The sequence below is a fragment of the Zootoca vivipara genome, chromosome 11, assembly GCF_963506605.1.
Source record: "Zootoca vivipara chromosome 11, rZooViv1.1, whole genome shotgun sequence".
NCBI lineage: Eukaryota > Metazoa > Chordata > Lepidosauria > Squamata > Lacertidae > Zootoca > Zootoca vivipara.
The window spans coordinates 50,483,538-50,510,149 of NC_083286.1; the positions used below are offsets into that span (position 1 = coordinate 50,483,538).

General features: G+C 41.1%; 1 protein-coding gene across 4 annotated transcripts in view; it reads right to left on the reverse strand.

Annotated features, from left to right (window-relative positions):
• The window catches only part of WDR7 (WD repeat domain 7), a 206,361-nt gene that overhangs the window by 137,811 nt on the left and 41,938 nt on the right, over positions 1–26,612 (reverse strand). For 2 of the 4 annotated variants that reach the window (XM_060280350.1, XM_060280349.1), the window contains exons 15-19: positions 21,889–22,655; positions 20,874–20,962; positions 16,215–16,301; positions 12,069–12,187; positions 8,738–8,861 (exon numbers count right to left, since the gene is read on the reverse strand). In XM_060280350.1, the coding sequence (XP_060136333.1) occupies positions 8,738–8,861; positions 12,069–12,187; positions 16,215–16,301; positions 20,874–20,962; positions 21,889–22,655 (1,186 nt within the window). The remainder of the gene's footprint in view (positions 1–8,737; positions 8,862–12,068; positions 12,188–16,214; positions 16,302–20,873; positions 20,963–21,888; positions 22,656–26,612) is intronic. The other 2 variants (XM_060280352.1, XM_060280351.1) reach the window with 1 other exon arrangement.

The following is a 26,612-nucleotide window of genomic DNA, read 5'->3' on the forward strand; positions in this document are numbered from 1 at the left end:
ATATAATATAATATAATATAATATAATATAATATAATATAATATAATATAATAATATATTATAATATATAATATAATATAATATAATATAATATAATACAATATAATATAATGTTCTTTCCTCTAGTCATGTGTATTGCAACCTTCTAAGCTGAAGGACATACATAACCATAAACAGTCATTTTGATACTATACTATACAGTGGTACCTCCGGTTGCGGACGGGATCCGTTCCGGAGGTCAGGCTGGATCCCAAGGTTTTCACAACCGGAGGACCGTTTCTGCACATGCGCACGCAGCAGTAAACCACTTCTGTGCATGCCCGCGTGGCAAAACCCAGTAAAATATTTCTAAGTTTGCACTTACGTATCCTGAAGTTTACGTAACCAGAGGGTTACGTAAGCAGAGGCACTTCTGTATTATACTACACTGAAATGTTTAAATGTTTTTTCAATTGTCCTTGAATCTTCCTGCCACACTTGCCATCTTCTCCTGCCACACCAGGGGGGTGTCCCACACCCTTTGAGAACCACCGCTGTATGTAGTCATCTTCTTCAAGCTGTGGGGACACTACAGTCTGAAAAGAGACCTGGACTTTTTCTGTTTCTCAGCATTTCTAGAAATCTCCAAATCAATACTAAGTTTTGTACCAATTTTAAATGCTCATTTTCCTCTGTATTATAATTTTCTGTAGCGTTAAAATGTGTTCCTGTTATTTCATGTTGACTTCCTTCCACCAGTGGTTCTTCTGTTTCTTAACCTCCTCCAAATCCTATATTGCCTTCCTATGGACATATCAAAGTTGACTTCCAACACTCATACATGGGAAAAAACTAAATCTGGATCTCACTGCTCTGTCAATATATGCATGTGTATATTTACGCCAGTGATGCCAATTATGATGGTTTGTTGGAAGAGAACCCATGAACTGCCACATGTTCTTTGCAGGCTTTAGACATATGGATTTGTAAAGGAACTAAAAGATGACAAACTGCTCTTAAACTGCAGAAGAAACACCATGATTACTGTATATGAAAATGTAATGCTTCTAAAAGCAAAATATAGTTACATCAGTACATTACACTGATTAAATCTCAGTGTTTGTTTTATATATTCATAGCCAACAAATGGATTTTAAAAGGTACAAGTGTTGAACTAATTGAGGAAGCAATCACTTCATACAGCCAGGGCTTTTAGAGAATTAAGTTGTAAACATAAACTATGAAAAATATGAGTAAGAGAGGTTACTAGACCACAGAATTGCTACAATAAATGTTAAATGAGTAAGGTATCTGGCAGGTGAAAAATTGCAGGGAAAGGCAGGCAGGCGTACAAAGAACATAGCTGGATTTTACATTCCTTTATGAAAATCCTTAACAGTTCATCCAATATTTAAGATTTGTGTGCATCAGTAGATTTGCTGGAGAAACAAATGCAGATATTAGCTCTGATTTCTAGTAGTATATTGAACGCTTTCAGTTAACAGTGCAACCCTATAAGTGTCTACTCAGAAGTAAGCCTCAATTCCCATTATTCCCAGGTACAGGATTGTAGTCTGAAATATATAAAATGGCTAAGGTGCTAGATCAGTGGGATATGTACAGACTCCTTAAGGGTTGAGCTTTACAGCCTAATTCAAGACAAGACAACTGTTTCACATAGAATCATAGAATCATAGAGTTGGAAGAGACCACAAGGGCCATCCAGTCCAGCCCCTTCCAAGCAGCCCATCAACTGTAGTGCAACTCTATGCACATTCACTTGGAAATAAGTCACACTTTGTACAACTGGATTAGGATTGCAGCCCTAACACTGCAGTTATTGAGTAATGATAATTACTACCAGGTGTGTAATCAATAGTATCATTGTGTATTTATTAATATTTATTTATGTACCGCTTGACGTCAACATAAGCTTCCAAGAGCTTTGCAAAGTACAAAATACGTATCATGAAAAATGGGTAATTCATCCCAAGTGCCTAGATTTATAGCCAGTACCACCACAGCAGGTGGCACTGTGGTCTAAACCACAGGGCCTAGGGCTTGCCGATCAGAAGGTCAGCAGCTCGAATCCCCACAACGGGGTGAGCTCCCGTTGCTCGGTCCCAGCTCCTGCCAACCTAGCAGTTCGACAGCACATCAAAGTGCAAGTAGATAAATAGGTACTGCTCTGGCGGGAAGGTAAACGGCGTTTCCGTGCGCTGCTCTGGTTCGCCAGAAGCGGCTTAGTCATGCTGGCCACATGACCCAGAAGCTGTCTGCGGACAAACGCCGGCTCCCTCGGTCAGTAAAGCGGGATGAGCGCCGCAACCCCCGAGTCGTCCACGACTGGACTTAACAGTCAGGGGTCCCTTTACTATCTCTAATAGTTAAGGGACTTGTAGTTTAGTAATGATACTAAATTTTGACAATGAATGAAAAAACCCTGAAATGACGACTGCTCTTGAACTCCAACCCTCCAGAGCTGCATGCGAAACTTCTCCATTTCAAGATCTAGACCCAGAAAGCAAGGAAGAAGAAACTTGGCTCAACTTCCTCCAGCAGAAAACATGGGTTAACTTGTTCCGGGGGGGGGGGGACCTCCTCTTACAAAAACAGGACACAGTAATGAAAGTCAGAGCAGCAATCAACTACCATTACACCAGGTCATCATTCCTTCCCTTCTTCACCTGCCTTAATCAGCAACAGACCAAGAGAAGAACCCTACTAATCTGGGGATGATTCTGTGCAAAACCTTACATTATTCCTTTAGCAGCACCCATCCTGAGTACCAAATAAGGCAAAAGCGTAGTTGGCAAAGGCAAGAATAGAAAAAAGGGTGAGACCAGGATCCAGGAAAACCTGCGCAAAAGTATGTAAAAAACACTTGCATCCAAATTGCTTCTCCACCAGCACCCAAGGGAGTGCAGAAGAGGATAAACTATTTCCTTTCAGTGCAGGACCTTTTCCATCTCATTAGATGCTGCCCTACAAGGCTCCTTGATATGCGCAAGTATGTAGCACCACAGAGGGAACTCTGCATCAAAGCCTTGTGACATCATCAAATTCCGACACACATATACACAAATTAAGCAAATTTGTGCAAAGCTGCCCAAATTGTATAACTTGGCTTTTAAAAAGTATCTTATTATTAATAAGTTGAAAGTGACAGAATATTACGTTACCCTAGAATCTTGATAATCATCCACCAAATTTTCTTTCATTTCCTACTTTAATAATAATTTACTGCTCAGCCCCCTGAATTCTTACAGTTGCACAAAGCATTTGTCCACTTTCAAAAGCCAGAGCACTAGGTCATAGGGAGGCAACAGATCCACTTAGCGTATTTATTTGTATACATAAAGCTGCTTCTTAAAAGGAGGACAAATGGTGGACATAAGAACTGCACGATCCATTATAGCACATGTGCAATATTCTTAAGGACCAGGTAAGTAATTTGGGAGGTGCTAACTGATCCATCCGTAACATCAGAGGAGTAAATGGTTGGTAGCACCATTTTTCCTGCTTATGCTGGTGCATCGGCTATGACCCTACATGCACAGGAAGAGAATGTCCTGCTAACCTTTTGTATGGCATTGCCTTCTACAGGGTATACTATCTTTGAAGATGGTATGAAAAGTTAGAATATGGTTGCGTAATTGCTGCCTGAGATCGAATGTTACAATACTTTGCTACCCTTCCAGGTTGTTTCCAGGCTCAATCCGAAGTCCTGCCTCTGATCTTTAAAGCTCTACACAGCCAGAGACTGGGGTGCCTAGAAGATGGCATCTTCCGATAAGCACAGACCCTGGACCCTTACATCCTTGTTGGAGGCAAGTCCTTGTTGGCTCCTAGGGTTGCCATATTTCAAAAAAGACACAAAGGTTGTTGAGTCCCGTCCCCCCCAAAGTTGCTGAGCTTTCTTTGCAAGAAGAAGAGGAGGAGGAAGAAGTTGTTTTTGAGCTATGAATGAAAAGAGTCCTTTCATCAGTGATATCCAAGTTATGGAATACTGTGCCCTAGGAAGGCCAACCTGGCAGCTACTCTGATGGCTCCTGCACATCAGGTGAAGCCCCATTTACTTCCCCAGGGTCTTTTAAATCTTGCTGTAGCTTTGTAATTTTGCTCTTAGCTATGGTGTTCTCTGGAGCAGGAACTGGCAAGCCACTCCGGTATCCCTGCCAAGAAAACTCCATGGACAAAAACAAAAGGCATATAAAAGTTATGATGCTGGAAGCTGAGCCCCTCAGGTCGGAATGCATCCAACATGCTGCTGAGGAAGAGTGGAGGACAAGTACAAGTAGATTCAGAGCTGATGAAAAGCAGAGACATCACCTTGCTGACAAAGGTCCATATAGTTAAAGGCAAGCCATGGTTTCCCCAGTAGTGATGTATGGAAGTGAGAGCTGGACCATAAAGAAGGCTGATCGCCGAAGAATTGATGCTTTTGAATTATGGTGCTGGAGGAGACTCTTGAGAGTCCCATGGACTGCAAGAAGATCAAACCTATCCATTCTGAAGGAAATCAGCCCTGAGTGCTCACTGGAAGGACAGATCCTGAAGCTGAGTCTCCAATACTTTGACCACCTCATGAGAAGACTCCCTGGAAAAGACCCTGATGCTGGGAAAGATTGAGGGCACAAGGAGAAGGGGACGACAGAGGACAAGATGGTTGGACAGTATTCTTGAAGCTACCAACATGAGTCTGACCAAACTGCGGGAGGCAGTGGAAGACAGGAATGCCTGGTGTGCTCTGGTCCATGGGGTCACGAAGAGTTGGACACGACTAAACAACAACAACAACAATGCTGTTCTCATAATCTGTTCTGGCTATATAACCTTGTCTTGGTTTTAATTTGGGCTTGTTTTAACACTGTGTTATATTTAATCATTGCTTATTTTCTTATAATTGTTTTTAACCTGATTTTTATTTTAAAAAGAATGTGTGAGCTAACATGATAAATGTGTGCATTCAGTTTTTAGTTGGTTGACTAGTTTTGTTCTGTTCAATTTTGCAACTCTGTTTGTCTATGATTTACATTGCATTGTGGATTTTAAATTTTGATGCAGGCTGTCCCGAAATCCACCTTTGGATGGTGGTGCAGTTTATAAATTCTTAAAATAAATAGTGTACCATAAATCAATGCCTAACACATGCTAGATACATGGGCACTGGCATAGTCTGCACCAAACCAAACGTGGACAGATATATATTTTAAAAGCTTCCTAGACACTTGCTTTATTGCAGAAATGTGTTCCCGTATTGTGTTTTGTAAAGCTCTTTATTTCCATTAGCATTTTTAAAAAACTCAGTTCTTCAGCAAATCAGAAAGAGACTAATGGCACAAATCAATACCATGCTCTTCAGTAAAACAAATATTAGGGCATTTTCTACAACAGTACTCACTAACCCTGCTAGCAATAAGGTGCTATCCACCTATTTTTTATTTGTAATTGCAACAGAAACAAAAACATGAACTCCCCCCCCCTTTAAAAAATATTTAATGAACTTTCATATGAGACAAGCCTTGCCATGCAGTGGCTTGGGTTTTTTTTTTTTTCTCAAAACACCATATTCTAGAATTCATTCTTGAATAGCACAGATTTGGCAAGTATTCTACTGAACTTTAATTGTAAATCAATTAAACCAGGCATGGCCAAACATGGCCCTCCAGCTGTTTTGGGACTACAATTCCCATCATCCCTGACCACTGGTCCTGTTAGCTAGGGATGATGGGAGTTGTAGTCCCAAAACAGCTGGAGGACCAAGTTTGGCCATGCCTGAATTAAACAAAGCCAGTTATCCAGTTATACCTTTTTAACTTGCACTTAAATTATCTCAACAACAAAAAAGTAATGAGGAAAAAACATTTACATCTGGAAAAAGTTGTAAACACTTGCAGTGAGGAACTTTTAGGCTCAACAGAGGCGTCATGACTCTCACGTTCCTGTCCTAAAACACAATAACATGTCCTAAAACACAATAACAAGTGGCCCCTTCCTTGAGCATATGGAAGAGAACTGGATTCAGGCTAATAATGGTGTAGCTCAGCATCAAGTAGGAGGCCGAGAAGTAATGATTCCAAGGTACACAACCAAGACTAGAGATACAGCACTGAAGAGCAGCAATGAAGATGTCCCAACAGTTGCAAGTACCTTGCTGCCCAAGCTTTTAAGGACAAGGCAGGGTGAGCTCACTCACAAGACACTCTTCACCTTCCAGGAGGGCTGCATGTTCAAACATGCTCTCCACCTGGGCAGAGGTGTTTAATTCTACCTACAGACATGGCACCTGCATCTTGACAACAGGACTGTGCCCTGCCCTCTGACTCCACCCCCTCTTCCTGCTCAGTCCCTCCCACTGGCTGGCTGAAGTCCCCCCCCCCCCCGCCTTGCTGGAGGAGCAATGGAGAGAGCTGGTAGATCTCCTCCAGAGTCACAGGGAGAGGACTTCCACCCCTGGGAGCGAATCTTCAAGCCCCTGCTCTGCTTTCTCTCCTTCCTCCTCCTCCTCTTCCTCATGGGGCTGCCAAACCATGCCAGATCCTGACAGAAGCAAGGGACCAATGACAAACTGGGGGGCCATCAACAAATCATGTTTAAGGAAGCTTAACTCAGCAAACTGCTCTTTATCATTTGAAACATCAGCAGAAAAACAGAAATAATGGTTTGCTTGAAATGGTTTTTTCCCCTTTCAAATCATACCTTGTGCTACCTATGGTTTGGCAGCTGTACGATGGCATAGTAAATAGCATATTATTCCAAGATGGGCAAAGGCCCTTTTTGCAAATATTGGTTGTTTGTTTTGGGTTGTATGATACCTTTTTTCTATTAAAGAAGCAAACATAATGCATAAGATCTAGAAGGATGGAATAGAAATTGATACACAAACAGATGTCACTGATAGCGATTATGAAGAGGTTATTGAGTTTTTCATTTACGAAATATAATGCCATCTTTTTGGTTTCTTGGGATCTCTCCTACTACTGCTTTCGTGGCTCATGACAGGGCCTGCAGCACACCTTAGTTATTGGCAGCTAATGTGGTGCCTTCCAGATGTTGCTGGACTACAACTCCCATCATTCATGCTGGCTGGGGCCGGTGGGAATTGTAACCCAACAACATCTGTGGAGAAAGCACCTTTAAAATGTGTTTAGTAGAACAGTGCTTGATTTAGATGCAATTTATGTGTATGAGGTTAAGGGTTAAAGTTGTAATAGGAAGCATCCTTCCTTGGTGGTTGAGAGTTGGCTGTTGTTTAGTTACATAGGCTTGGTCTGGGAAAACTGGGATACAGTATTTTAAATACTGAAGGGGCGGATTGTAAAATTACACTTTTTATTAGTTTGTGGTAGTCACTCACAGAAAAAAATGTTCGGGGGGGGGAGAATTCTGTGTCACTCGTATTTGATTGGTTGAAGGACAGGCTGGCTGGGACATAAATAGACATACAGTGGTACCTCTACTTACGAATTTAATGCGTTCCGAACACACATTCGTAAGTCGAAAAAAATTGTAAGTTGAATCCCATAGGAATGCATTGGGAGAAAAAAATCGTAAGTTGAAGCAACCCTATCTAAAAATTCGTAAGTAGAAAAAATCCTATTTAAACCGCATCCAAGATGGCAGATGGAGCTCCGTTCGTAAGTAGAAACATTCGTAAGTAGAGTTATTCGTAAGTAGAGGTACCACTGTATTCTACTATTTTGGGGGGAAACCACAGAAAAGAAGATGAAGAAGACAAAGATAGCGACCAGCTGAAAAGAAAAATCATTCCTATCTCATAACTGGAATACCATAGGTTATTGCCACACTAACACCACCGAAGTATTGTCCATGTACCTTGTATGTAATTATTTAATACAAATAACGCTGGGGTTACACTTAAGGCCAAAAGAATGAGTGTTATTTTTTTTACTGGCATTTGTTCTTGGAAACAGCACAAAGTATCTCCATGTAAATCTAGATTATATATCCCATTTAGATTTAACAAGATCATTATATATCTTCCCCAAAAAATCAATTGGCATTTAACACACAAAACACTCTCAACAAAAGGAAATTCAATTCCGTTGGGCAAAACGTTTCTCGTTGTCATAAAAATGTCTGCTATATTAGAAATAAACAAATTCCTGCTCACCAATAAAATGAACTAAATGATCTAGCTTGGGTTGAAACTGCTGCACCAAAGTACAGACTTCATTATATTTGGATGAAATTTGACTGGTGTGATGCAATCGGTCTGATAAGGCAACCAATACAGCCCGATTCGAGGTAGATCAGGATGGTATATAAGCAATGTAAATTTGAAATAATGAATTAATTCAAGGACAAATGTCTTGTCATATTCATACAGTTGTCATTGAAGGACTTGTTTACCTTGCCCCAGACTTTCAACATCCCTATATCCAATGCTGACATCTGAGAAAGAAACAAAATAAAAAAAAATTCCTTCCAGCAGGACCTTAAAGACCAACTAAGTTTTTATTTTGGTATGAGCTTTCGTGCATGCACACGAAAGCTCATACCAAAATAAAAACTTAGTTGGTCTTTAAGGTCCTGCTGGAAGGAATTTTTTTTTATTTTGTTTCGACTACGTCAGACCAACACGGCTACCTACCTGTAATCTGAGAAAGAGATCTATGCCAAGCCCTGAAACCTAGCTTCCCCTATGAAATATACTGGTTTCCATTGTTACTTGAAATGTCTTCTCTTAAATCCACATTTTTAAGCACATTTGGATTAGAAAGAAAATACTCACGTGAGATAACACTGTCCATATACTGTGGCAAATACGGAGCCCACATGTCAATTGTCTCTTTCCTCCCTGCCTGCTCAATTCTTCTCAATTCTGCTAACAGCAAGGCCTGGGCAGCTTCTCGCACCTACAAACCCAAGGAAGACACACGTTTGCAAAATGACTCCATAATATTCACATACAACTGTCCAAACGTAAATAACCACACACACGTTAAGGAACCTTTTCTAGCACCCTTCTCCAAAAGAGGAATCACAGAGCGATTTTCAAAACACTGCAAAACAACTTATTGTATGAGAAAACAACAACTAAAACTATTAAAATTATTGATCAATTATAAAACCATCATAGATAATAGCCAAGGTTTATCACAGGCATCCCCAAACTGTGGCCCTCCAGATGTTTTGGCCTACAACTCCCATGATCCCTAGCTAACAGGACCAGTGGTCAGGGATTATGGGAACTGTAGTCCAAAACATCTGGAGGGCCGAAGTTTGGAGATGCCTGGTTTATCACATCCTAAGTCCTTCGGTATTCTGGATTTCAATAATCAACTGGTTGGGAAAACAGGTGTTTTAACCTAGCAAAAGCTGGTGTGCTTTGCCTCCTAGGGGAGAGAATTCAACAGTCAGGGTGCTATCACAGTGAAGACTTGATCCCATGTCACCTCCTGCCATGCAACAGCCGATGGTGGCAGGTCAAAAAGCTTCCCCCTAACCCAAGCTGGCCAACCTCAAAGTCCAAGTCAGATGATATGGGGGAGGGGGAACACTCCTACTGGTAAAAAAATAAAAAGGAAAAAGAAGAAGAATTCTGGTACGCAAAATGAATTGGTTGCAGATATTGCTTGTGAATGACATCTTACCAAAGCAAAGATAGTTGGCATGATAGATGGCATTAAAAAACCTCTTTCTGCAGTTCACTTGCAAGGTCCCCAAATGCTTCCATCATCCATTTAGCCACAACAGAATTTATAAAGGGACTATCTTCCCCAGACAGTTCAGTGATCAACAATGTCACATCCATGCATAGGAACAATACTGTACTACTTACTCATACCCTGATAGGGCACATGTGGATGGAAGAACCATATGGGCAAAGCCAACAAAATAAATTATTCTCTTGGAGACACTGGCCATGCAAAACCCTGGGAGGGACCCACGGGATTCTAGCAGAATTGCACATTTACAACAGTGGTGCCTAACCTGCGGCCTTCCAGATGTTGTTGTGTTCCAATGACCATCAGTTCCAGTCAGCCAGAATGGTTACTAGTCAGGGATAGAGTGAACTGTAGTTCATTAACTTCTGGAGAACCATAGGTTTCCCACACCTGCTTTATTGGTTCATCAAGAAAAGGCACCAATGGAAAATACCTCCCTCACCACTATGCCACAGTATGCGTTGGGCCTTAGCTGTGGTGTAAAAAAACACCCTCAGAAGTAACAGAGAACCTGGCACTGGTGGACTGATAAGACCCGATTCGTAGAATTCATGATACTGCCTTAATACACTGCAAGAACACAAATTGCTTAGGATTCCTCTTCAGGACCCTGCGATCTGAGACCCTTCTTTGTGTGCCTCTTCTGCAGGAGGTTCGGGAGGTGGAAACAAGGAGACAGGGCCTTTTCTGCAGTGGCCCCCCCACTTGCAGAATTCTCTCTCTAGGAAGGCTCTCCTCCCAGGCTTTTGGCTAATTAAACAATCTATGGCCATTTAAACTGTGGGGGTATTGTTTTTGTTGGTTATTATGGTGCGTGTTATTGTGTTTTTATACTGTAAACCACCCTTCTAGTTACAGGCAGGTAGCCATGTTGGCCTGCCATAGTCGAAACAAAATTTTAAAAAATCCTTCTAGTAGCAGCTTAGAAGAAGTGTGCATGCACACAAAACCTCATATCAATAGCAAACTTAGCTGGTCTCTAAGGTGCTACTGGAAGGAATTATTTAGTTTTTTTAAATTTTGTAAACCACCCTGTGATCTTTGGATGAAGTTCGGTATATAAATTATTGCTATTACAATTATTAATCTACCTCAGTATACAATAGAACTAAAGCTTAATATTCTTGATAATAAAAGCTGAAATTATTACATGTTTTGACATTCACCAGCAACACTAAAGAGTGTGTGTTCACACACAACTTCTCCTCCCTATGTCTTTGGGATGAGGCAGGCTAGAAACTGAAATAAAAGATTAGCTTAGCACAGAGTAAGGTTTCATCTACCATGTGTGCATGAACTCCACCACTACTGCACAATCCTGGCAGCAGATTTTCAATTAAGCTTAGGAGCCAGCTCAAAACACTACTGTAAATGTCACAGGTCTGCTCCTCATATATTTCTTTTAAAGCTGCACAATCAACTCCCCCCCCCCGCCTTCTTTTTTCTTTTGGCCACAACAGCATAGATGTGATGTCAAGGCCAGATAGTCATTTATCAAAAATAGTAGATGCCAACCGCATTTGCCGACGAGTGGAGTTACGTTCGAACAACCCAGCAAGCTCTCTCTAGAAACTGACTTGCGAAACCTCTTAGCTGAACGCCCTTCTCCTTACTGGAACAAAAGACTGCTCTGAAAATTTGAATAGAGTTGAATATTCCTTGCAAATCTTAAAGACGTCTTTGTATTTTCTGCCTGCCGGCGTCACCCATGTCAAAAAAGCAAATGATGGACTTCAGCATTGCTGAGGGGAAACTAATATTAATTGGAAGCGGCGCCTATCAGCATTTCATTTCAAATAACTACACACAGTGGAAGGAAAGAGTTTTCTGGACCGTGACTCACAAGGGTTCTTGTTCTCTAAGCATGCTCTTCCCTCCTGCTCTTTTTAAAAATATGTATAGTACTGAAGAGGATTAAAAATGAATTTGCAGCAGTTATTGAACTGCTGATGCATGAGGAGTAAACAAACTGCATGCAGCTCTGTCGCAACATGTTGAAATGGTTTGTGGCTTATGGAAATGGAGGATTTTGGTATTCACAAGTGGTCCCACGTGCTGTAATGGAACAACGATGACATCCAGTGGCCAGCAAGATTCATCGTGTACTTTGGATTAACCGCGTTCTCCGAGGCCTAGATTCCCATTTAACTACAATATACTGTTGTTATGCGGGGATGTTAACTCTCCATTTTGCAAAACTGACCTGCAAATTGAATTGCATATACCTACACAGCATATATAAATCCAACCTTTAAACCAGAATTATGGCACGCTTTTCTTGGAACAATATATCCGACATAAAAGTAATATCCCCATGTTGGCCAACAGATTCATTTCATTCGCACTCACCCACCCCCTTCACCCCCACTGCCTCCTTCAATAAAAAAACAGTACCTCCAAGCATCGATCTTGCCATCTACGAGCTAACATTTCAAGGAGAGGTGGTCTAAATTTATCCAGGCCCAACAGGTCAGGAAGCATAACACAATGCATAGCAGCAAGTTGACTCCATCCTGTTGAAGACATAGGCAAAGCATTATGAAAGCAGCCATCATGGAATTAATCAAATGCCACTAGATTTATTAGCACCCACAACTACCTTTGTCAATCCGAAGTTATCATGGCCTGCTTGCCCACAATGAGCCCCTTTTTAAAATATATTGCATCTTAATCAACAGGAATGCAGTTGTACTGAATAGCTTAACTTAAAACTAATACGTTATCAGTAAATGCGCACGCTAACCTCTCTTCCTGATCACTGAGGTAAGTAACATTATTTGAAGCTCCTATCATCTACATTTTAATTATTCACTGCTTTATTTTGTTGTCTCTGCCATTTTTTCACTACACTTCATAACTTCGGATTTCAGAAAGCACAGCTTCCAGGTATATAAACTCATACTAATTCAAAGTTACATCGGGGCCTTAACATTGCAATCCTATACAACCCTTCTCAGAAATAAGTCTACTGGGTTCAGAGGGGCTTACTCCCAGCTAATAATTATCCTTCTAGAACTATGCATTTGTAACCGCTCTAACCCAGGCATGGCCAAACTTGGCCCTCCAGATGTTTTAGGACTACAGCTCCCATCATCCCTAGCTAACAGGACCAGTGTTCAGGGATGATGGGAACTGTAGTCCCAAAACAGCTGGAGGGCCAAGTTTGGCCACGCCTGCAAGTCTAACCTAAGGACCCTCCTTTACTGAGATTAAAAAGAAAGCTAGGGCAATTGACAAAATAGCTATGTGAAGAGCCACCAGGAGGATAGCATTTCTTCCCTTCTTCCTCCTAATCTCCCCATGAGGGTCATGATCCAACATCACATGAAAGCTTAAGCTTGTCTGTTAGTCTGATGGGAAGACTGGGTCTAAAGATGCCCTTCTAACACGCTGAAAGTGTCTTCAATTCCTAGAAAGGTAATTTTACACTTCATTCTCTAGCAATGGGTGAGAAAAAAATAATTTCACTAATGTCCCTCCTGCTTGCACAACCTGTAGCACAAGGGGAAGCATGAAAACATCACTTAAATGCACATATGTCAGTGATGCATAAATTCTTGGGCAATTATTTCCCTTCTACTCAAAGTTCTTTGAACCGAACACGTAGTATCCAATTATTGACTAATTTGAAGAGTGTGTGCATGTACGTGTATGCATGTGTGAGAGACAGACAGATGGACAAGAGATAACATGTTTAAACCAACAAGTGCAGGACGTTTAATCAGACTGGGTACAAAACTCATGCTTTCACAAGCACCCTCTTCCACATAAAATAGGTTTTTAACCGATGAATTTGTTTTTCATGCTAGAGATTTATCACAACATGATAAGGACAGTGCATGAGAACAGCAGCCACAATCCTGCCCTGAGGCCACAGGTGCCCTGGCAGCCTCTAGCTGAATCAGTTGGCAGGAAGTGACATATCCTGTGAGGTAGGAGGAAAGGGCGGGTGTGCTACCATGCACAACGGGGAGGGAAAGGAAGCAGAGGGAAGGGATGGGATTATGTTAGCAGCTATGAAAGACTAACATGGATGCTCTAAAAACCAACTCCTGTTTTGGCTTTAGGGAAAGTTGCCTCCGAGCCAGTGTTTTATGGTCCTTCTCCAAGGGCTACATCAGGCATAGGCAAACTCGGCCCTCCAGATGTTCTTGGCCTACAACTCCCATGATCCCTACCTAACAGGACCAGTGATCAGGGATGATTGGAACTGTAGTCCCAAAACATCTGGAGGGCCGAGTTTGCCTATGCCTGGGCTACATGGAGGAACAGCAGTGGAAAATCATTAAGGTGCAATACTGCTGCTTCAGGTGTGTGGTAGATTGCCCTCCATGCACAATAGCAACAAGGCTGAAATACATTTCAAATTCCTAAGCACCAGAATGAATTATTTTTCTCCTGAGGCACATCTTTCTCTCTTTTTTAGGATTGCATCCATGAATAATAATGATAATTATTATTAATAATAAAAACAACAACGGGAAGAAACAAACAAAACTGTTAGGTATCAGCACCAGTTTTTTTAGAATCTTGATTAACATGCTCCAAGGATTTTCCCCCCTTTTAAATCCCTGCTAAAAACCAAACTTAAACATAAGCAAGATAGGTGTAGAATTGCAGCCAATACATAAAGCCAGACATGGACACAATCAGCCATCAAATATACACAGAGGAACGAACACTAGCTTTAAAAAGCCATAAAACACACAAAACTCTTTCAAAGTTCTAAACAGCACAACACTACCAAAAAAAAAAAGCATGGGTTAAAATGCTGGTTTTGATGCTCACCAATACGGACACTAAAATAAACGGAAAGCTATGGGTTTCAGTGAAATCGCCACTGTGTCAGTGTAGAACTCTAGGTGTTTTACACATACTGTTAACTATAGGAAATAATCTCTCATAGGTTTTTATTTTTTAAAAAAAAAATCAAGGTACACCTAGGTTAGCATCACCATCTAGCAGGCTCCAATAGCTAGAGCTGAAGCAAAACTATTTAGTTTTTGTTGTGTCGAAAAATGCACACCTTTTCATTTATGTAAGGCACTTTGAGGGTGCTGGGTTTTTTAAAAACAAGCAAGCGGTGTAGAAATTTTATTAAATAAATAAATTTTCACCGCCTTGCAATAATATTTGCTTAGTAAGTTGAATTGCCTTTATTTGATGTTATTCCCAATTACCCTCGCTGACGTCATCACATAGCCAAGTCTGATTGGCTATAGCATCGTGATGTCATCCCAGTCACTGTAGGATGATCCGCGTGACTAATCTAATAAGGAAACACAGCAAAAACACCCCACACACCGCCAAATGTGCTTATGCTTTGTAATTTAGATTTTATTTGCAGGAGAAGTTTCTTTTCTTTCTTTCTTTTTTGTATTTGGGAGAAATTTTAAACCTGGAAAAATCACAACTTTTCGGCACAACTTTAACACACCACGTCTAATCACTGCAGAAGTAATCTGAATTGTTGCTGTTTTCTAATGAATTCTTCCAGTCACCACTTAGAGGAAGGCTTGTGTCTACTTAGAGATGAATGAAGCAATTTTCTCTTAGCATGACAACTAAGCCATCGGACACATAGATGTTACCTGCTGAATACAGTCTCTGTTTCTTGTGTAAAGGGAAAACTGGATACATTTAGTAGCACAATGAATGAGAACAATGTATACAAATAACTGAAAACTGGTCCATAATTCATAAACAGTAGAATTTACGAAAAACGCCAACAAGCAGAAGGATCTACAAATCATTTAAACTGAGACATATCATTTTAGAAATCAGCTTAGTTCCACTGAAGTTAACAAGGCTAGGCAGATTAAATTGCTCATTTTTTTGCTCTTTGTAGGGTACATTTATTTCTTTTTTTTCTTTTTTTTGCTGTTCATAGGGTACTTTTGTTTCTTTTTTTAAAACAGCAACAACAACATGATCTTTTCTATGTGATCTTTTGAGAGAGAGAAATTACCTGCACATTACAAGTCTGTGTTAGAAAAATAGTATTTACAAGATCTCATATTTTGCCTTTTCCTTTACAGATAAAGAAAAGAAAGAAAGAAAACCCTTACATATAAGCAAACAAATTTTTATCAATAGGAAAGTTATCCACAAGGTAACCAATTTCCTCTAAGCCACCCAAAATATCCCTTCAGTTGCGATTTAATTGCTTAAATCCTCATTTTGCAGCCACTGGAAAATTAAAAATTATGTAATTGTTCTCTCCTTGTCCCCTCCCCCACAAGGTGAAAAAGGGTTGACAAATTGAATTTAAAGATCTTAATTCATTAAATACAAATTTCTTTTTTCCAGTCAGATAAGCTAGCTGCTTAAGTGATGTGCAATCATCACTTAAAGGCAGAGAAAAATGAATTAAAACTAATCATTAGTTGCAAATAAAGGTTGCTAAATGAAGCTTGTTTTCAAATTGAGAAGTGAATGAATGTGCAGATTAGAAGAGGCATGTAACAACAAGAGAGCAAGTTAGTTTAAAGAAAAAGAAAAAGAAAAAGGCCAAGTAGATAGAAACGGAGGTGAGAATACCTTCATTTACTAAGAAACAGGTATGTAAAGGAGCAGGGTCAGAGCCAGAGAGATCAGCTTCAGTGCTAGCAGAAACAGCAGGAGCAACTTGAGCAGGAAAGAAGAAATAAAGAGGAAAATGAAGACAGACGTTTCAGAAAAACGGTTCGTATTACTAAAGAATGGGGAAAGGGGGAGAACCATAACTCTCTGGGACTATATTAGCAATTACTATACAAGAACCCATCAAGAAGAGTTCTAGTGAGAGAGAAACAAGTCAATTATAGAACACAGGGTGATACTTGGGTTACTTGTATTGTACACCAAGAAATGTTAAATCAAGAAACTTGCATCAATCCCATTTTAAACAGCAGAGTGAGCATGTTAGGTAGGGAAATCCTGGTCACAGTTACACGTACTAACAGAAAGTCCACATTACAACGAGCAATATTGCGGCTTAAAATCACAAGTAATTATAAACTCAAAGAACCAGGATATAAATAATCATCCACATCACAACTGCACAAATAAAGCTTTACAGTTAAGACAAGTCTAATTTTGAATGTTTTGACCTTTGCAGATTGTTTTAAGGCCAGGCCGAATAAAACACCTTGAAAACTAATCTCTTTAGTACCCACACTAAGATTGATTTAGTGCATATTGTCAACTACTTTCAGTGAAGAAGCCACTTTAAAAAAGTTAATTGCTCAGAATAGTTTTTGCCAAATTAAAATTTCTGCAGTTTTACGATGGCCGTTTTGTGGTGGGGTTCTTTTTTTTTTTTTAATGTGAAGGCAGTCCAAAGGCAGCCATAAACTTTATAGTTTCGCTAATGCTCCATGAATCAAATTATCATATGAAAGGACAGGCAGACCTTATGGCACACACCATTCTACAACCAGAGGTCAATGTTAAGATTTAGAGGTCACTAGCTGACACTTCCTTCTCACAGAGAATTACCATATGTCATGCACAAGCATCTTCAAATTAATCCCTCTCCTTTATTCCATTGCAGAACAACAATGAGCTCAGGCTCCAGAACAGATTAAGCATTGTTTCCTGAATTGTATGTTTGGTTTTCATGCAGTGAACTTCTTTTGTCACTCTAAGACATCTGCATCAAAATTACTTCTTCTATGATTTCCACGCGAATGCATCACGATGGCACGCGCAAAGCTGTAAACCAGCTAGCATGTATTACGTGTGAATTAAATAATAATAATAATAACAACAATAATAATAGACAAGCAGGATTGGTAAAGATCTTGAACTGATAAATGCACAAGCTTTCCAAAAATACACCCAGACTCCAATTGTCAGAGTTTACTGTTCGATATTTAAGCTTCACTCCTTTGTGACGAGGGTGGGAGAAAGAGAACAGCCTCTCTGGCTGTCATTGTTTATATCAATCAGTGTAACTGAAAGTAACAACAGCTGGCTTGGTAGGCCAGCAGAACTGGGCGTTCGAGCAATCTGAAGAAAAAAAACGCTGCATGAATTGATTGTGTTCAGCCACTGTCCATTGCATGTTAACTGCACTGCAATTAAGAAAGTTAAACTCACAGAAATGCACAACATGTCACAGGCACCAAGTCAAGCGATAGAAGGTTGATGAGAAAAACCTACAATGTGATAACTAGGAGAAAGGTGGAGCAAAAATCTAACAATTTCATGAATAAAAATCTTCTGGCTGTTACTGTTTATGATTAACTTTCCCCCATTTATTATCAGGGCAGAAGTAAGCAAATAATTGTAGATCTGATAGCATGAACTATAAACATGGCAATAGCATTATGAGCCACATTAATAGATGACCGATGAGGATGGTAATACCTGAAGGAGCGTCTCCACCCCCATCGTCCAGCCTGGACAATGAGGTCCAGCTCCGAGGGCCTTCTGGTGGTTCCCTCACTGCAAGAAGTGAGGTTACAGGGAACCAGGCAGAGGGCCTTCTCGGTAGTGGCGCCCGCCCTGTGGAACGCCCTCCCACCAGATGTCAAAGAGAAAAACAACTACCAGACTTTTAGAAGACATCTGAAGGCATGTTTGAGGTTTTATTCTGTTTTTAATGTTCTGTTGAAAGCCGCCCAGAGTGGCTGGGGAAACCCAGCCAGATGGGTGGGGTAGAAATTATTAATTATTACCAGTAATTATTATTTTGAAAGGCCTCCCAGTGCACCATGGTTAAGATGACACTACATTGTGAACATTAAAAAAAAAACGTACCATACTTTTCTGTGTATAAGATCCCCCCCCCCAATTTTGGGGACTCAGTTTTAAGAAAATGGGGAAAGATGGCCCAGAGTTGTTGAGCTTTCTTTGTGGGGGATTACCCAGCTTCTTTAGCTTTTTTTAGGGGGGATTGCCAAAAATCACTCACCCACGCGTCGCTAAATCCGCCTCCTGTCTGTCCCATCGCCAGCAGAAGCTGCCAATCGCCCGCCAGTCAATCAACACTGCCCATTGACGCAGCAACCAATAACACACACACACAATAGCCGCTGACAGCCTCGGCAGCAACCAATCAATCAGCCACCCTATGCACTACCCATGTACAAGACGACCCCCATTTTTAAGCATGATTTTTACAGGGGGGAAAAGGTAAGTCTTATACATGGAAAAGTACGGTAAATGACATGCAACCTCACATTAGTGGACTTCTGCTTGCCTGATGCAATACTTCTTCCCTGTTCCCTGTGCCATCCCCAAATCTGCTCTGGAGGGACTGAGGGGAGGAAAAGGGGAAGGGGAAGCTTCACCATACCAGAAGAAGCCCCTTTTGCTGACTAGCAGCTACCAATGCATGTCAGCCATAATGATTTACATACTTTACTGCACAGAAAAGTCAAACTTCATCACAGCATCACATACAGTGAGATACTGAAATATTTGCTTTCATATCCGTTCATTGCCCATTAAAAGCAAGACTGAAAGCTTTCATTCACTTGATTGCTCAGCTATTAAATGTGACTTTAAAGGAGACAACAGGGTTTTTTTCAGTTAATGAAATTTATCTCTCCACTAATTTTCAAAAAAGGAAAAGAAACACGTAGGGAAAATTCATGGACACTTCCTTGGGTTACTCTACAGACTTCCAGGGGGATTTGTATTCAATTTCTAACTTTCTTCTCTTGCAAATCATTCACAACCAAGCTACCTTCCTGGGGTGGGGTGGGGTGGGGGTGGATTATCTAATAATTGTACGCCACTGGGCGGTTTCCAACACATATAAAATCATCAAACATTAAAAAAAACTTCCTGATACGGGGCTGCCTTCAGGTGCCTTCTGAAAGTTGTATAGTCATTTACCTCCTTGACACCCAATGGGGACATCTACACTGGAGTCTAAAATAAGACAATGTGCTTGATTTATCGTGTTTTAAATATAGTGGTCATGAGAAGAGGATCAGATGCTAGGCAGGAGATCCCTCTGTCTTAGGTACAGTGCTATTAATACATATAGGAAGCACAGGGCGCTTTTCTTAATGGATTAACTACCTTCAAGAAATCAACACATTTTAATAAGTGTAATGATCTACTCAGCAGGGGAGAAAAGTTTACTAGAGGAAGTTCTAGAAGTTCTACACAGTTGCAGCCCAAGTTCTGCCGTGATGCCCTCTGGTTAAGCCAAAGTTACAGGACTACAAAAGGCTTCCACTGCCAAGAGTGAATTAGCAGACCATGGGATCCAGTTAGGAAAACAAATTTATATCACTGTTAAACAAGACTATGTGCGGAACAAAGAGAGAGTAACAAAGGTGTTACAGGGAGGTGATACCCTGTTTTGCCCAGGTGTCAATGGACACATGTTTCCTTTTCCAGAAAGAAAATAAGGAGAATGTGGAATCTGACATAGTGTTAAGTGAAAAAGAAAGATTTGTGCTTGCACAACAGAACTTTATTCCCCTCTCCTTTCCCATGTGCCCTCTAAATATGTCTTAGAGGGTTCCCCCCAACCCTTCGGAGCAGGTTTGTGGAGGTGAGGCACACATGAGGAGAGGAGAGGTCGGGGAAGTCCCACTGTGCAAGCAGACATCCTTGCACTGATGGGATGTGGTAGCTGAATACTGCCCCCAAGATCCCAGATATTATCTGAGCCATGCCCTTTTGTGGGCTCCCTTGAGACACAAACAGGTTAATCTACCTACCTCTGAATACCAGAGATATACAGGATCAGTAATGCCAAGCATTAAAGAGAGGGGAGTCAAACAGAGTGGATCTAGAGATTCCCTCCCCCAGAACAACCGCCGGGATTAACCTGAGTTGTAATTATGCTGATCCATCAGTTTAGGAACAGATTGCAAAACTGGACTTGCAAGGCTCATGGCAACTGCAGGTTTCATATCTGTCCCTGCTGATGAACTGCCAGGAGGTGAATCCAGGGTGAGTTCAAAGAAGGGTGGATCAGATACATATGACCACCACCTCAACCTCCAGAAAGGTGCTTGGCTGTCAAGTATGGGGTACCTGAAAAATGTTGCTGCTATGAACTCAAAAGATCATATGCACTCAGGAGCCTTCAGTTTCATAAAACACCTGCAATTATCAGACCATCCTTTGCAATTATCAGACATTTCAGCTTAATTTAATCACTCAGAAAAAAGAGAGAAAAGAACGTATCATTAAGACAATTCCACAGTCTGAATGATATCTCCATTATCTCAAGGGCCTAGAGGTTACCTTGTTTAATCAGCCCCTGAGCTGTCGGACTGGCAACTGGAGCAGGAGTCTTCACTCTAGCAAGCTCAGGAGTCCCTGGTCTAGGTGGTCTACAAATAAAAAAAATCAAGAATTGGTTATGTAAAATCAGGAAATATTGCACACCATATAATATTTGGGCTTGGGGCCACATAAGAATAGCTTAAGAATGGGTTGCATCTTCTGTTAAACATGCACAGATCTTGGGACCGTTTTTACCCAATTAATCATTGTCTTTCTCAGCCTCTCTTCTACCGTATCAATACCCCAGATATCCTCCATCCCTTTTATTTTCTGGAAATTATAGTTCCCTTCTTTCCTTCCAATGGCTGATTAAGTATCTTCTGTGGGTATGGTGGTCGAGGAAGATGGAGAGGCTTACCTCAATTCTTATAGAAGCTTCTTCTTAGCTTCTATTTTATCCATGAAGTTTTATTTTTAAAACCAGACAGGCAAAAATAGTTGTCAAGTGCTGTAACCTGTACTGAGTCTAGACAGCGACAAAAGCAAACCAAACTTCATTTTATGAACTACCTCCTTAACAACGTAACTTTCACCTATTTGAAATGTAATATAACATTTCAATCACTTGACGGAAACCTCGCCAAAATGGTGTCCAGGTACAAATACCTAGAACTTCACTACTTTCAGCCAAGTTGGAATAACAATACTGGGTATAAGAAAGAATAGGAAAAGCAATCTGTGCTCTGGGTTTATCTAGGCTAAGTTTTCCCAGACTTGGGTTTCCAGCTGCTTTTGGACTACAACTCCCATCATCCCTAGCTAGCAGGACTAGTGGTCAGGGGTGATGGGAATTGCAGACCAAAAACAGCTGGAGACCCAAGTCTGGGAAACCCTGATCTAGGATGAAATTCAACCAAACAATGATCTAGCAATAAAGAACGCACAACTGTGTACTAAAGAAAGGTGGTTCGGCGCGAGACAGCAAATGATGAAAGAGTAAATTAAATAGGTTAATTTTTTTTTCTACAGGTACCTGACTGGTCCCTTCTTCATATGATCACCAATGAATGTTGCGTTCGTCATGCTCATCAAGGTGTTAGCCAAGGAGATTATGGAGAGGAGGTGCTGAGTAGTTACTGCACGTGATATGCCGTATGTTCCTCTGATATGTCCCTCCGTGGGAGATACAGACTTTCCTACCTCCACATCAACAGAGGGCACCTTGCCTATCGGCTGATTGTATCCGGGAAGCATCAGCGACATGTGGCCTCCTCTCGAGAGCAAGCCAAAAGAGACGGAGCAGTGAGGTCTCAGCATCCCCAAACGGTCACTGCAAAGCTCATCTAGAACACCGTTCAAGCCCCAGGCATGAAGGCATGACATAAACAACTTGGCTGTGTCCATGGTTAGGTTGTATTCTAAGAGGGTTAAGGGCTTAGATTTGCTGGACCGGTACTCGGGATCGCTGTCTTCTCTCCTCTGCCTGGCTTCCTCGTCGTCCTCGTCCTCATCAAGGAGATGTTCTTTTATGTTCTCTTTGATTGTTTCTTTGACCTGCTGGAACAGGACCGCTGCTCGTTTGCCAGCCAGGAAGGAGCTCCCTTTGTCAGAACTACCAGATGCTTTCTGCAAATTCTCTGGGGAAATAAGGGCTGTATTAGGCCTGGAGGCTTCTTCAGTTAGCAGTTGAATAATCAGAGCTTCTACATCAAAGAAGAGCACATGGACATCTGGGTCTGTTAAGTTAGTCTTCAGGGCCTGAACCATCAGAGAGTTGTGAGAGTACTTAGGCAAATTTCCCTGCAATAAAACATGCAATAGTTATTTCTCTGGCTTGTGCAGTACTCTGCAAAAGAGTTTGCGCAAAACATAACCTGAGTATCTTGGATAGGAGAACAGTTGTGGCATTTGAAAGGAAGCAAACAACAAACTTGAAATGTGAATGATTTAAGATTACTATATGATTCCTTTTTTAAAATAAAGTATAATTAAAAGAGAAACACTCCGAAACAATATGTATAACGTGTTTTTGAAAAATATGCTGAGCAGTTAATTGTATTTTCCCATGCTTTAAAAAAAAAATCATTAGGAACCAGCACACATCTGTTGGGATATCCACGTGGTTTTACGTGATAGTAGTGCTTGTACAAACTGTGTCCAAGTCTATCAAGGATCCCAAGAGAAGGGATAAATTAATTCATCCAAGAGATGAATTTCATACATCCATGTGTATGAAAAAGACCAGGGCACGGACAGTTCCCCACTTTTTTTTAACATGTGTTGATAAACAGGTCGCAGGACTCCCTTCATAGAAATAAAACATTGACAAGCATTGTCTCCCACAGAGCCAATCTACAATGGGAAGTCTAAAGAAGACTTACAGCACATTCCTATATATGTCCACTCAGAAGTAGAGGCCCCATTGAGCTCACAGGTAAAGTATGAAATCAGATTACAACCTTAACAAGGTTTTCTCCTTCTTCCCCACATTGGAATGCAAGATCACAGGGCAGTTGCCGAATTCATTGTTAAAATTACCAGTGCCACTTTGAGACAGTAAATAATGAATTAGCTTGCAACAAACACACACCTCTTAAATACCCCCGAGATTTATGTATGGCGCTAAATTGGATACGCAACTCTTCGTTGATTCTGTTCACCAGTTTTTGAGATCTGCTCCTTTGATGCTCAGTTCAGCCCCCCTAGAACAATATGTTGTCTTTGGCCATCAACCTGTACCTCTTCAAAACCTCACCTTGCTAGTCAACAGCATGTGCATCCTTCCTCTGTCTGCCAAGGAAGTGAGGATGATGAAAGCAGACAATGCTAGAGTGCAAGCCACATTCAACTTGTGCCAAATTAGACTGATTTCAATACCAATCCCATTTGCGGGGTCTAAATAGTGGAGGTCAATTTCAATCTCTGCTTCCACCGCCATGCAAAACACATTTTCAGGCAGAGAACGGGCTCACAAGTTGGTCCCCAATGATTGGTTGGAGCGGGGAGAAGAACACAATGCATCATCACATTTTCCTAGCTATATTTTGTCGGATGAATTTCAATGTATCCTGTACAGAAACGTGATGGAAACAAAAAAAGAAAATCCTTCCAGTAGCACCTTAGAGACCAACTAAGTTTGTCATAGGTATGAGCTTTCATGTGCATGCACACTTCTTCAGATACACCTGTAACTAGAAATGTGATGGTCTCTGTCAAGGTTATGATGGAGCCTTGAAAATCCTCTCTGTTCCTGCCCTTCTCAAACCTCATAGGCAGCTGATAGATTGTAGCCAGGGGGCCATGTTTAAAATCCAAGCATGGTAGGAAAGTGTAGAGTTTGACAGTATTTAAAGCTTCAATTTCAGCAGTTGTTGGAAGTATCTGTTCCCAAACCAGCCCCTAGAATTTTCACAAAGCTGTGTTACTCCAGTCTGCATTCTAGAGCTGCTTCGCTTCCATTCTACGCATTTATTTATTTATTTATTTGTACTTAACAAAATTTATATACAGTGGTACCTTAGTTCTCAAACTTAATCCGTTCTGGAAGTCCGTTCCAAAACCAAAGTGTTCCAAAACCAAGGCACGCTTTCCCATAGAAAGTAATGCAAAATGGATTAATCCATTCCAGACTTTTAAAAACAGCAATTTAACATGAATTTTACTGTCTATTGAGACCACTGATCCATTAAATGAAAGCAATAAACAATGTACTGCAGTCACACAATCAATCAATCAATCAATCAATCAGTACCTGAACTGGGTTCCACAAAGCCACAAAAACAAAATAAAAAGAGCCACAAAAACAAAATAAAAAGAGCCACAAAAACAAAAGAAATAGCAAAAACAGACAGACCTCAACGTAACACTCAAATCAGAAGCATAACACTCAAAACGGAGCATCTTCGGCTTTCTAAAAAAGTTAGCAAGCCAAAACACTTACTTCCGGGTTTGCAGTGTTTGGGTTCCAAGTTGTTTGAGCACTAAGGCACCGCTGTACTGTATGATTTTAGCAAAACCTCTAAGCCATTTAACAAGAAACCCAATGCTCTGCTCCTGACCTCAGCTGCACATTGCACGGCCAGTTCCTTCTTTTCTAACAATTTATCTCCCTGCGTGCGTTCCTCTTCCATCCCAAACGGGTGGGTGTTTCCCCCTCCCCGCATGCTGAACTGTTCATGCATGCATTCACCTGCCCTGGCAAGTTCAGCACTCACTGCATGTCATCTATTCCTCACGCAAAAGGCTGAAAAGTGCAGCTGTGAAAGTGACAAGTCCCCCTTACACGCACACACACACACACCTCCGCAGGGAGTCTGCCGAAGACTCTTCACAGTAATGGTGAAATTGACAAAAGGCAAAACTCCTACAGAAGAAGAAAAAAATTGAAACCCCTATTATGAAGGACCCTCTCTGGCGATAGCGGTGATGGAGAAAGCTCATCAGTTTCACCACTTCGGTTTGCAGCCTTTGCAGGTAATTCTCTGAACTCAAGCAAGATTTCCACAGAACCTGCCAGAAAGATTTCAAAGAGCAGCAGTGAAACTGACAATCTTGGAAGCTCAAGGCTGTAGAGGTGAAACTGACAAGAGGCTTCAACCCTCTTGTCAATTTCCCCTTTCACCTCCTTGCAGTGAAGGGACTTCTGGGAACTCACCGCAAAGGGTTGTTTGTCAGCTATGCCGCTTTTCTCTGCAAACTACACAAATCTAAGAGCTTGTAACAAGCCGTTGATTGTCTAATCACGTCTATTTTCATTTTTATTTATTTTACATGCAGCAAAGACAAGTTTACGCACCAAATCCAGCCACCAGTTTCTGTTTCTTAAGAGAAGTTTAATTAGATAAAGATTTAATTGGATAAAATGACAAGTGAGGGTTTAATAAAAGCTGCTTGACAGTGGAACGTACTCCCTTGGGAGGTTGTGGACTCTCCTTCCTTGGAGGTTTTTAAGCAGAGTTTGGATGGCCGTCTGTCTTGGATGCTTTAGCTGAGGTTCCTGCATTTCAGAGGGTTGGACTAGATGACTTTTGGGGTCCCTTCCAACTCTATACAATTCTGCGATTCTATGAATACACCATAAGAAAGCCCTGTTGGATCAGATCAAATGCCCATCTACCAGTTCTCACAGGGACCAACCTTAATAGCTCCCTCACCTTTGCAAAGGAGAACTGCCATTGGCAAACCTTACCATGAAATGGGCCATCAATGGCAACTATACCATCCCATTTCATCCGAAATTGGGAAACTGTGATTTTGATTGTTTTAAAATTATTTGTATGAAATTTTTGAAATACAAGCAACTCCTGTTTTAGGTAAGAGCAATATGAGTGTGATCGTGCACGCACACGCACACAGAGAGAGAGAGAGCGCCAAATGCAGAAGTGACCTGGAAACATCATAATATATGTCACTAAAAGGGTGGGGGCAGGGATGGGGCAGGGGCGGCACAAGGCAGAGCAGGGGAAGAATGGGGTGTTTCAATTGCACACGATTTCACACAAGCGCACAATGACCTGGGACACAACCCCCATGCAATTTTAGGGATGCCTGCATAACATTTGACAAACTATGAACAATGGTTTGTGAATGAGACAGTATATGAAGCTAGAGTCTGGAGTTGGATTCATATTCTTTATTAATTTTGTTGTTGTTGTTGTTGTTGTTGTTGTTGTTGTTGTTGTTGTTGTTGTTGTATACCGCCCTAAACCCACAGACCTCAGGGCAGTTCCAAAGCAGTTAGCTAGTTCTGATACATAC